At 44.3% G+C, this 12,629-nt stretch overlaps 1 protein-coding gene across 3 annotated transcripts in view; it reads right to left on the reverse strand.

Moving 5' to 3' along the window:
• Nucleotides 1-323: 323 nt before the first annotated feature.
• PLCL2 (phospholipase C like 2) overlaps nucleotides 324-12,629 on the reverse strand; it is a gene marked incomplete at its 5' end in the record, with an annotated part of 193,787 nt that continues 181,481 nt past the window's right edge. For 2 of the 3 annotated variants that reach the window (XM_082654222.1, XM_082654223.1), the window contains one exon: nucleotides 334-1,178. In XM_082654222.1, coding sequence (XP_082510348.1) covers nucleotides 999-1,178 — 180 coding nt within the window. In that variant the 3' untranslated portion in view covers nucleotides 334-998. Of the gene's footprint in view, nucleotides 1,179-12,629 lie in introns of all 3 variants that reach the window. The other variant, XM_082654221.1, reaches the window with a different exon arrangement.

Here is a 12,629-nt window from a genome sequence, read left to right on the forward strand (position 1 = left end):
GGCTTAAAGACTCAGCTGGCCAGTGGAGCATGGCACCTGCTCCAGCCCCTTCACCTGCCACTGGCTTACTGTCTGCACCATGTCCAGGCTCACTCCCCTACGGCAGGAATCAACAGGCTGAGAAGGGGGACGCAGTGTGGGTTGTTTTACAGACAGCTGCCACTATGTAAAGTCATGGCTGCTGTATGTACTAAGAGCAAAATGTCAAGCCAGACAAGCAACTTATTTTTGACAAAGCTGTTCACCAAGTAACTGGCCACTCTTCTTAAGAGTAGAATATCTTGAACTGGAAGTGTTTAAAAAGTTAAACTTTCGTTAAATTCACGTACTGTTATTGGAGAAATATCATAAAATACCTTTTTAATGTGACCACTACTTAACACAATGAAAAACTATGTCCAGTGTGTTGCTTCCAGGTTGGTTGCCTTTACAGTGTGTACCCAGCAGGTGTCTCCAGCCAGGAGTGTCCGTCCAGCTGCAGTGCCCTTGAACCTAGTGGCTGTCCAAGTTCAAGACTACTTACATTCTCCTTTGTAACCATGGCTCAGCAGGCACGCCTCCAAAAACATCTGGAACCCAGAGACCCCAGCAATCATACATAAGTAAAACTTGTAGATTGTTTTTCCCCAGTAAATACTAATTAGACCATACAGTCCATCTGCGTCTTAAGACACTGTTTTCAGTTAGGAAAATGTCGTCTGTTTCTCGCTGGAACTAGAGTGGCTAGTCTGTTCACACTGGAACTGAGTTATGATCTCTTTGTATACAAATATAGCATATTTGGGCCAGGAAGAGAATTTCTTGTTAAAGAGTTTATTTGCCTCCACACGCAGGGTTGCTACATACATTCACAGTTTTAATAGACGGCAATTAGCTATTCCAGTTGTGCTTTAAAATCCCCAATATTATTTTTCATTAGTGAGTGCAAAGCAAATGTCCCATCTGGCTACAATTGGTCCTAGAGTTATAAATTCTGTAATCATCTCTAGAAGGTGCCCTCATTCTCCAGTTTCATCGTTTGCTTTTTCGGGTATGACTTCAAGGCTCCGGCGCGGCTTCTGGACGTCGGTGTTTTCTGTGCCTGGTTTATTGAGTCCACAGGAGACAGCCGCATAGTGGATCTGCTTCAGGTTCTCCACGGTCTCGTTCTTGGCGTACTTCAAGAGATCCGCTTGTCCCTGTGATAAAACATGCAGTTAGTTAGACATTGAGAGATGAGACATGACTTGTGGTTACAGTTTGACAATATAGGTCTTCCACTGAAATAGAAATATTTTGCTTCCGCAAGAGGGCATATTTATTTCTGACCAGCACCGAATCCAAATAGGTCAATTTTAACAAAAAAACAAGTTTGTTTTCCCGGTTCCCAACACCAGACTCCAAGAGTGTGCTGCCTTTTCAGTCCTTTCCGTTTTCTGGGTACTTTATGTTTACATACGTGGAATCAAGCAGGCAGGGCTCTTGATAAATGTCCAGGGTGATCTGCCCGCCACTCACCTGGGGTTGGGGCAGAGAGGCTGGAGCAGCCAGGAGAGGAATGACCATTGGCAGATGCAAAAATACCAGAGCCAGTGACCAGCCATTGTCAACACTTGGCCAATCAACAAACACTGTCTGACCACAAAAGATGTCCTAGTTGTTAATACATTAAAAATATTTCAAATCACATCTGTTAGTGTTGTGCAGTTTTTGAATCCAAAATTAATCACAATTCAGGGCTCTTACTGAGCTGAAACAGCAGGGATTCTGCATTTCAGTGAATTTTGTCAAAGCTTTCTTGCCAAAATATCAGAGAAAAACAGTTGCCTTCCTTCTGAGGTGAGTGGCCACAGAAACTCTCCTGCCCTCGGCCACCACCGTGCAGTGGCCACGTGGCCGAGAGCTAGAGAGCCAAGGGCCAGCAGATACCTTTCTTCCCGATACACACGGTGGAGGCAAGAGAAAGAAGCGGACACTCACACCACTTTGGGAGTCTGAAAGAGGCACAAAAGTGTCAAATATTTTTTGTTTTCATGCAAATCGGAATGCAAGTTATGAGTGGTCGGACCTCAGCACGTCTGGGGCCCACGAGGACTTCCGGGCTGTTCTGGAGCCGAAGTCCCCAATCCAGGAGGGCTCACCTGGGTGTCTGCTCAGGGGCACAGCAGACTTTGCCTTCACTAATGTAACCGCCTTCCTGGGACAGGCCCTTCCCCCATCTCCTCTGCTTTAGCTCCTCCCTGAAGCACCCAGGTAACAGCATCTGGTGCACAGGTCCTGAGCTGTTTCACAGATGTGAAAACCCCTCACCAAACGGAAGGTGTTAACTACTTGATGACCCTGAGCACACAGCCCCCAGGCCTCCTGGAGCCTAAGCACTGATCATGTTAACTCCTGTGACACCACCCTGTTACCTCTCCATCAGCCAATCAGAGAACTGTGCATGAGCTGATCACATACCCTGTGACCCCCTTCCCCCACCTGGCCTTTAAAGATGCTTTGCTGAAACCTTTCGGGGAGTTCAGGGTTTTGGGGGCACAAGCCACCCTTATACTTGCGTGACCCTACAATAAACCTTTCTCTGCTCCAAACTCCAACGTTTTGGTATTGTTTGGCCTCACTGCGTCGGGCACACAAACGCGTTTGCTAGCAATTTTGGTGAGCCAGCCGAGTCTGTGCATGTGACAGGTCGACCCCAGCCAGAGGCAGCCCCTTCCCTGAGGCCCAGCAGCTGCCACAGTACACTTCGCTCTGCGGATCTCGGAGGGACTATCCCTGACAGGTGCTGGCCACCCCTCGGCACAAGGCTGTTCGGAACCGAGAAACGTCCAGAGCTGTGGTCCACATTCAGTGTCGCCTGGGGGGTAAGTCGCTCCAGCTTGCGCAGGCTGGGCTCGTATGTGATGACACCAGGGTATCCTTTTTTTTTTTTTTTTAACTTAGAAAGTATTTATTCAAAGAATGTTGATATATATAAAATTAAAAAACATTTCAAAATTCCATCAGGTTGTTTTTTTTTTTTTTTAAACATTACAACTACATCTTTCTTTTGCGGAACACGGGCCTCTCACTGTTGTGGCCTCTCCTGTTGCGGAGCACAGGCTCCGGACACGCAGGCTCAGCGACCATGGCTCAGGGACCTAGCCGCTCCGCAGCATGTGGGATCTTCCCGGACCGAGGCACGAACCCGTGTCCCCTGCATCGGCAGGCGGACTCTCAACCACTGCGCCCCCAGGGAAGCCCTACATCTTTACTAGACCATCTCTACTTCTTTTCAAGGTATCCTTCTCTATTGTGTTGGTTTTGCCTGTGGTGGAGCATTGGTTGGGATTTTTCCCTTTTTTGAACTAGCCTTGGTCATTTATTCAGCTTCATCTCTGATGGGACATTGGCTGGGTTTCTCCCGTTTTGTGGCTAGGGACCTATGACCCTGAGAGACCCATTTGAACCGCTGTTTGCTTGATATCTGATAACACCAACCGTGAATAATTAGGTATAGATGATCAGAGCTCTGTTCCATCTTATAGTCCCCTGGGGTATTTTTGCAAAACTTGGAGATCTTTAGCTATGCTCCCATAAATGAAAGAAAATATATTTTTTGAAACATTGTGTGGCCTCAATACTCCCTGAGATCTGTCGAACAATGGCCCCTAACGGCTCAGCTATTGTATCAGAGTGGGTCTTTTGCAATTGCTTTTATCTTGGAGGGCTGGGGGTGGGGGGGGGGGTGGGGGGGTGGGGGGGGTGGATGTATGTGAATGAGTGTCTCTGTACCTGAGTCCAAATCCTATTCTTTCTTCCTCGTTTTGCTGAAAATGAGGTTTGTGAATGTGAGCAGATGATATACATTATCGTCTATTAGTGTCATTTGTTTGTTTAAACTTCACTGGATATTTGGGAACTGGAAAAAAAGAAAGTTCAAAAATAGCCCAAGATGGCTGGGTTTTATGTAAGTAGTTAGAAGAGAAATTTGCATTTCTTTTCCTGTGCCTTTGAGATGTAAATGATCTCTCCAGATATTTGGTAACGTGAAATTTTAGAGTTGTGCTAAATTAAGTTAAATGATGGAAGTTCATCTGGTTGTTTCTAGATAGGAGAATTAAGGGGCAAAATAATATGGATATAGAAAGTGATGGAAGGTTTGTAGAAAAGGAACTCTAAGAGTTTGTGCATGGTCAGGATAGACTAAGTTTAGACTGAATTTAACTTAAGTAAATGAAATTTATTATTAAAAGTAAGCTGGTGCAAGACTAGATTTTTTTCTCTCACTGGTAAGAGGACAAAGTTTTCCTGGAATGCTGCCATTGATACCAGATTGAGTTTCTGTGCCTTTCAGTGATCTGTATTTGCTTTTGAGATCTCTTCTCATTTTGGTAAAGGAATAAGTATTGTCTCACAATGACCTATGATCTTATTTGACCAAGTGTTTTGAAACTTTTTGACAAACTTCCCAAATATCAAATTTTAATTAATTAAAAAATTTTGACCTCCAGCTAACTTTGGGATGCTTTGGCGAGCCCCCAAGGCATCTCAGAGAAAAATATTAAACTAACTAGGATTGTTTAGTATGTTAAATTACATGGGAAGCATTGTCAAATGACTGATAAGCCTCCTCAGATTATACGGTATGGATAAATGTTTTTAATATAGACATTCTAGAAATTATAGAAAGCTTCTGAAATTTGGATATGTCCTGGTATAATGTTATAATTTTAGTTGATATCTTAAAATGTTGGGGAGGAACCAACATGGCAGAATAGAAGGACGTGGAGCTCACCTCCTCCCACAAACACATCAAAAATACATCCACGTGTGGAACAATTCTCACAGAGTACCTACTGAACACTGGCACAAGATATCAGACACCCAGAAGTGTCTAGAAATATCTCCTCATAACTGGATAGGATGAAAGATTTTTTAAAAAGGAATAGGGATGGGACCTGTGTCCCTGGGAAGGAGCTGGAAAAGAGGAAAGAGTCCCACACCCTGAGAAGCTCCCTCACCAGCGGGGCTATCAGCTGGGACAGAAAGGGAGCTTCAGAGGCTCGGAGGAGAACACAGCAGTCGGCAGCAGGCAGAAAAGAGAGAGACCAGCACAGAGGAGCCGAGCTACCTCGCAGCACTCCCCAGCCCGAGACACTCACCTGCTGGTATGTGCAGGGGCTGCGTGCTGAACCTCAGGCTTCAGAGGACAGACCCAGGGAGAGGACTAGGGCTGGCCACACGGAGACAGCCTGAAGGGCTGGGGAGTGTGGTACGGGTGGCAACCAGGGGTGTACGTGGAAGAAGCCCGGGCCTGCCATAGAAGCGAAGCACCACTGCTAAGGGGTGAGTGAAGGGAGGGGCGGGGCCTGCCCCTTAGCAGCCTCCTTCTTGGTGCTGCTGCTATGAGCTCTGGGAGCGGGACAGCAGGTGTACTGTGGCTGGGGTGGGTCTGGCCTTAGCCGCTGTGGGCTTGGTGGGAGCACACACGGAGGCAGAGCCTGGGCTGTTTCCAAGGCTCCCACGGCGAGCCCAGGTGCATGACTGCTGTGCTTCTGGTACCCAACTTCAGTGGCCTGGCGTGTTGGGATCTGTGCTGTTGGCTTTGTGAGCACAGTGCCTGAGGGACCCTGGGGCCAACTGCCTGCATTCCCGCAGCGGAGGTGGGGCTAAGGGCAGTGCCGACAACAGTGTACTTTGTGAGCCCAGCCAGGCGACACCACAGAGCACACTCCCCTGTGGACAGCTCTGGCGAAGCAATACTCAGCAGCTCCTCTCCAGAGGGAGTGCTCCAATCCCACCTATCTCACACTGCAGCTCAGAAGCAGATCTGGGGGCTTCTGCTCCAACAACTGTCGCTGATGGGGCAGCGACAGCCATAGAGCAACCCAGTGCAGACTCTGGTCACCACACCACCACCTGTCAAGCACCAACAGTCAGCACACGCTGAGGAAAGAGGTCACAGACATCCATACCAAAAACAGCCCTTGCGCCAAAAATATTAAATGCACACAGGCTATACAGGGACACTCCCACATAAAAGCAGCCCTCCAAGACCACAGTAGACAATTGTTTCTCCTAAACTCACAGAGTAAGAGAAACATAAGTAAGATGAAGAAGCAGAGGAACCACTCCCAATTAAAAGGTCAAGAGAATTCCCCCAAAAGAAGAAACAGACCTCTTCAGTCTAACAGACACTGAGTTCAAAAAGGAGATAATGAAAATATTGAAGCAATGTACAAGGCCTATTGATAGAAATGCAGATTCCTGTAAAAAGGAGGTAGAAAGTATAAAGAGGAACCAAGAGAAATTAGGAAACTCATTCGCCGAGATGAAAGCTGAGCTAAAGGCTATGAATAACAATGAATAATGCAGAAGAACGAATAAATGATCTGGAAGATAGAATAGTGGAAATCACCCAATCAGAACAGCAGACAGAAAGGCAAATTGAAAGAAACAAAAAATGAGAGCAATGTAAGAGACCTATGGGATACTAATATAAAGCATGCCAATCTATGCATAATAGGGATTCCAGAAGGAGAAGAAAGAGAAAGGGGGATTGAAAATGTAATTGAAGAAATTATGGCTGAAAACTTCCCAAACCTAAAGAAGGAAACAGATATCCAGGTACAGGAAGCACAGAGGGTTCCAAACAAGATAAACCCAAACCCAACCTACACCAAGACATACTATAATTAAAATAGCAAAAGTTAAAGATAAAGAGAGGCTTCTGAAGGCAGCAAGAGAAAAACAAAGAAAGACTTAGTTACAAGGGAACCCCCATAAGGCTATCAGCTGATTTCTCTACAGAAACACTGCAGGCCAGAAGGGAGTGACAAGATATATTCAAAATCCTGGACGGGAAAAAATCTGACCTAGAATCTACCAGCAAGATTACCATTTAAAATAGAAAAGGAGAGAAAGAATTTCTCAGATAAGCAAAAACTAAAAGAATACAGCAATACTAAACCTATCCTACAGGAAATATTGAAAGGTCTTTAAATAGAAAAGAAGCAAGAAGCTATAGGAAAGAGAAAATCACAGTTAGAAAGTAAATCACTTAAGCCAGTACACAGGTTAAAATGCTGTATGTCACAACTTCATTAAGCTTCTTTTATTAAAATGTATTTATTTAATTTATTTATTTTTGGCTGCATTGGCTTTGTTGCTGTGCACGGGCTTTCTCTAGTTGTGGTGAGCGGGGCCTACTCTTCGTTGCGGTGCACGGGCTTCTCATTGCAGTGGCTTCTCCTGTTGTGGAGCACGGGCTCTAGGTGCGCGGGCTTCAGTAGTTGTGGCACGTGGGCTCAGTAGTTGTGGCTCACGGGCTCTAGAGCGCAGTCTCAGTAGTTGTGGCGCACGGGCTTAGTTGCTCCGTGGCATGTGGGATATTCCTGGACCAGGGCTCAAACCCGTGTCGCCTGCATCGGCAGGCGGATTCTTAACCACTGCGCCACCAGGGAAGTCCTCATTAAGCTTCTTTGTCAAAAAACATTATAATCAGATCTCTAACCTTGCCTTTTTAAGTCCTTTATCATTCATAGACAGTTAAGCTGATGCTTTGCAAAATGCTTCATCTCTAAGAAGAGTCACAGAAAGGACTTTTTAACAATCGTCCTGCTAAACTAGATTTTAAAAGTCTAATAGCAACTCTGACTTCATAAAACTGTTAGTAAAAAAGAATTAATTATATAGGACTGAGTAAACTGATGAATATGTTATAATTTTTTGGTTTTAAGGAAACCTTTCCCCTTAAGCTAATTATGACTTACAGCAATTTGGTAGATTTTACCTTTGTAATCACAATTGAAACATTTATTTTTTCTCTCTACCTGATCTCTCCAGATACTGGAAACTCTTAGGTTCCCAGCAGCTTTATCAGGTAAATTAGGAAGGGTACTTCCTAACAGGTACAAAAATCTCGAGGTACTTTGGGGACCTCAAAAAGTGAGGAATTCACCTACATCTGTAAGGCAAAATCTATGAAAAGCCCTTGGCATGGCTTTCCTGGCCCTGAGAGGGCTTTTAAAATTCCAGTCTGAGACTCCTTATGAAAAATTCCCACACAGCCAATTGAAAGGAGCCAATATGATCAATTAACCAGACTCATTTTGCAAACAAACTAATCTTAATTTGGCTGTATTTGATGAAAAATGAGGGTAATATTTAGAGAGAAAGAGATTACATTTCAGTGGATATCGAATTCTGATTCTGTTAATTGAGGTCTGCATTTATTGTCTAAGACTCACTTCCTAGACAGTTCCTTGTTGGCATGCCACATAATTGTAAAGTTTAATTGCATTATTAAGAAGGACACTCTAAGTTTATTTCTGAAACTTATCCCAACCATCTACCTTTGGATAAATATCAGATGCTCCATGACCTGTAGCCAGAGATTATACATACTGGAAGGAGCATTGCTAAAATGTGTCAAGAGACTAATTTAACTTGGGATAAGGCCTTGTCAATTGCCCTACTACAGATCAGAATGGCTCCCAAAAGGAGACTTAAATTAAGCCCCTTTGAAATATTGTATGGTAGGCCATTCCAGGTGTCTGCCCAGGTGGGATAATCTATAAATGCTCTGAAAGAGCTAGCTGTTGCTAATTACATTAAAACTTTGGGCACTATACTAACCTCTGCTCATGAGTTTGCCTCCCACAGGTCTGCCTATTCCAACTGAAGTAGCCTTACATCCTTTCTTACCTGGAGACCAAGTCCTCCTTAAAGCCTGGAAAGATAAAGTGCCTGAACATCAGCTGACTGCAAGGTGGACAGGACCACACGTGGTACTACCTACCACAAACTCATCTGTCACGTTAGCCAGAGTAAAGCCATGAATTCATCACACTGGGATTAAAGCAGCACCACTGTCATCAGAAAATGGTCCAACTCCTGAAAGGCCTAGAGAGCAATGGGTTTGTAAACCGTTAGAAGACTTAAGGTTGCTCTTCAAGAAGATAAGTACTGAGATTGCCCTTTCATTATAGCTGGAGAAGGTGAGTCAACTTACTTGTTTAATCTTGTTCACCTGAACAGTACAGGAATCTAGTGTAGTTATTACAGTCAGAAAGTTAAGATGAATAGCTATGTATAGGAACTAGAAACAAAAGCCCAAGTCCAATGACAAATCAGACAACAAACGGGCTAAATAAAGGGTTTCATCAGGTTCAAATAATTGTAGATAAAAAAGGAAAGAGAACTGTACTACTTACTAAAGATTCTAAGGAATATTCCCTGCTGAAAGCTGATCAATTCCATTCCATAATCACCCATCACTGCCCCTGTTCAGCAGGAGGAGCCAGAGCGGTCGTCACCCCTTTCTCACACAATTGTGGAATGGACACTGACAGTGGGGAATTGTAATAGGGAATAACAAATCTGACTCCATGTTAGATCCATTTCTTTTACTTTAATCTTTGTATTCTACTGCTTTTGCTACAAGTTAATCATGAAAGGGATGTTGCCTATCGCTTAAAGTATACATAATGGTCCATCTCAGGAAACATTGTCCCCATGCTTGAATGTTAAACCAAAATACCTTTGTTCAGCTCACAGGAAACATCCTGACCCAGTCCACCTGCAAATGGCTGCAGGAAAGAAGAAAGTTAACACATCCCCTCCTGGAGTCTGGCTGAAACCAGGAGATATTTGTGCCAACTTATGACCTTGCTAATAGTACTGGCTATATTATTTGTTTATTGCCTGTTTTACAGAATTGTTGTTTCTTGTATTACCAAATACAAGAGCCTCTGATAAAATAACGATGACCAGGAGACTTGAGACAGTTGACCAGATATAAAGTTCTATATAAGATCAATGATTGTAATAGTGCAACTCTAGATATAGGAAGAAGCAACAAGAAGGAATTTTTTCCTAGACCATAACAGAGTAGTAAAACAGGTGGTCCAGAGACTTCTGACTACTGTTAATAAGGCCTAGTCCAGTAATAGCACATTGAGTGGCCTATCAATGAAATCCTCGCCTGAACTACTAATGGGTATTCCTAACATTGTGGGATGAAATGATCATGAAATGCTTCCCAAATCATGTTCAAATTTATGACCATGAGGGAGCACTGCCAACTAAAAATTGGCACTTGCCATCGGCCTCTACAAGGATTAAGTCACAAGCCACTCCAGTCACTGACCTTCAACACCCCCTGAAAGGAGGTCAGAGTGGAGATCAGGAATGACGCACTTAGTGCTCTGAGAAAAGCTGACAGAACAGACCTTCAGATAGTTAGATACTTTCAGGAAAAGATTTTATGACCCAAGTTCTTGCATCTCTTCACGTCTAGAAAAGCACTAAAATCATAAACAGTGACATCTGCTTTGGCCATTAAGGAGAAAAATGCATTCGAAAGTCAAAATGGAATAGCTGTGGTTCAGACATCCAAGGTAAAATTGGGTGGCCATTGTGGATGTGAGTTCGAACACACTCCTTTATTGCCAGGAACTTGAATTTTCTGAGCTGTGTCAGACTGATTCTCAAAGCAGTGTCTGCTGGTGACAGGACCCAGTGGGTTCCTCTGTCAAGTTTATGATTAACCTCCTTAACTGAAACTTTATTACTTTTCTTGTCCAACACCTGTTCTCCTCAGGATTGAGAAGTATCAAAGAAAAGGGGGGAACTGTAACCGAGCAGGACCCTATGCGGTCTTCCCAGGGCAGGCCCTTCCTCCATATCCTCTGCTTTAGCTCCTCTCTGAAGTACCTAGAAAACAGTATCTGGTGCACATTTCCTGAGTTGTTTCAAAGATTTGAAACCCCACCCCCCCCACAGCAAATGGAAGATGGAAGATGTTAACTTCTTGATGACCATGAACAGGTAGCCCTCAGGTCTCCTGGAGCCTAAGGACTGACAATGTCAACTGACAATGTTGACCCCTGTGACACTGCCCTGTTACTTCACCATCAACCAATCAGAGAACTGTGCAGGAGCTGGTCACGTACCCTATGACCCCCTTCCCTCACCTGGCCTTTAAATATGCTTTGCTGAATCCCTTTGGGGAGTTCAGGGTTTTGGGGGTATGAGCCACCTGTCTCCTTGCAATAAACCTGCAATAAACCTTTCTCTGCACCAAACTCCGATGTTTTGGTACTGTTTGGCCTCACTGTGTGTTGGGCACACAAACTTGCATTTGCTAGCACTAACACCTCTGCTCCCCCACAAGATGACACTGACTCTGGGCTAAATGAAAAGGGGTGCCAGGCCCAGACCAAGAAAGACTGTCACCCGCAGTGGGCCTCACACCCACTGCATGCTGGGCCTTGCTCAGCAGCTTGATGTGCAAGCTGTTTATCAAGTTATCTTCCCGTCACCCCACAAGTCTCCACGAGCTGCAGGTCCCCTCAGCACCACTCTGAGTTGACACATGCTGGTCTAGGGTTCCTCTGCCATCTCCCCCGAGCATTTTCTGCAACCAAAAGCCAAGAATTGAACTTGTAAAACCTTAACACAATCTCATGGCCGGAAAACAAACGCCAGGTTGACAGGAAGTTACAGCTTCTTCACTGTTATTTAACTGGAATATTAATAGTATGTGGTTACAGAGTACTTTTTAGTAAATATTTTGTGGTTAGTAAATATTTAGTACTATTTAGTACTATTTAGTAAATATTTTGTGGTCTTCTGGGTGATGCAAGACTCATATACAAACTGAATACACTTCAATTCAGTATTTCATGAGTATTCAGGATCACAGGCCAAAGGCATAAACCTCCTTTAAGAGGGCTATGGAAACTAATATGTTCTAACTCTTACAGCCACCACTCAAATTCAAACAGAAGGACTGCAAGTGTGATTAGAGCCCAAAATTTGAAACCACAGAACCTATGATATGTCAGATTAGGCATGTAGGAATGTATACCAGCAAAGCCTACTGGGAACAATAGTCACCATTTACTGAGTGACTACTGTGTGCCAGACACTGAATTAAGCCCTTTACAAAGTTTATTCTCACGACAGTCTCTCAATTCTGCAAGACGGGTGCGATTACCATCCCCATTGTGTAGATGAGGATACAATTTGGAGAGACCCACGGCCTCACCCAAGGCAGAGTCTACATGGCAAATTATACTTAAACACACACAACTTTCTGTGTGTGTTTTGTTTTCTTTCTGGATAAACTAAACCAGGGGCCCAAACTATAGGGAGTTGAGCCCCTGCATGTTACATGTGACACTTTAAAGCCAGCAGAATGGAACAGTGATGACATTTTAAGTGCACTCAGCACCTCACCACTGATGCAGAAAACGCACTCTTCCTGTGATTAAATACAGGAGCAGAAATCTAGATTTCCAGTTTTTGTTGAGTGACAAAAGAGTGGGCAACAGAATGAATGGGAATCTCGACTAGTGGTTCTAAACCGCCACCTACCACACTCTGACAGTGCCCTGCGAGGGGTCCTGGGGGGTAGCTGATGAATTAACCAGAGTCAGGAAGCCCCACCCACCCATGGCTCATCAGGCCTTCATCCCACTGAGGTCTCAATAAACCTTCCACTCAAAGAAGATCCCCCAATCATCGTCACCTAAAGCTAGAGCAACAGGGATGGTGGCACGAGCTTTTCCACAGGAAAAGATTTGTTTTAAATGTTTCACTATTTTTCCTGTTGTGTGCCCACCCCCCTCACGTTGCTTCATGTGTATGAAAGGAGTCAATGT

The sequence above is a fragment of the Grampus griseus genome (assembly GCF_964374135.1).
Source record: "Grampus griseus genome assembly, chromosome: 5".
NCBI lineage: Eukaryota > Metazoa > Chordata > Mammalia > Artiodactyla > Delphinidae > Grampus > Grampus griseus.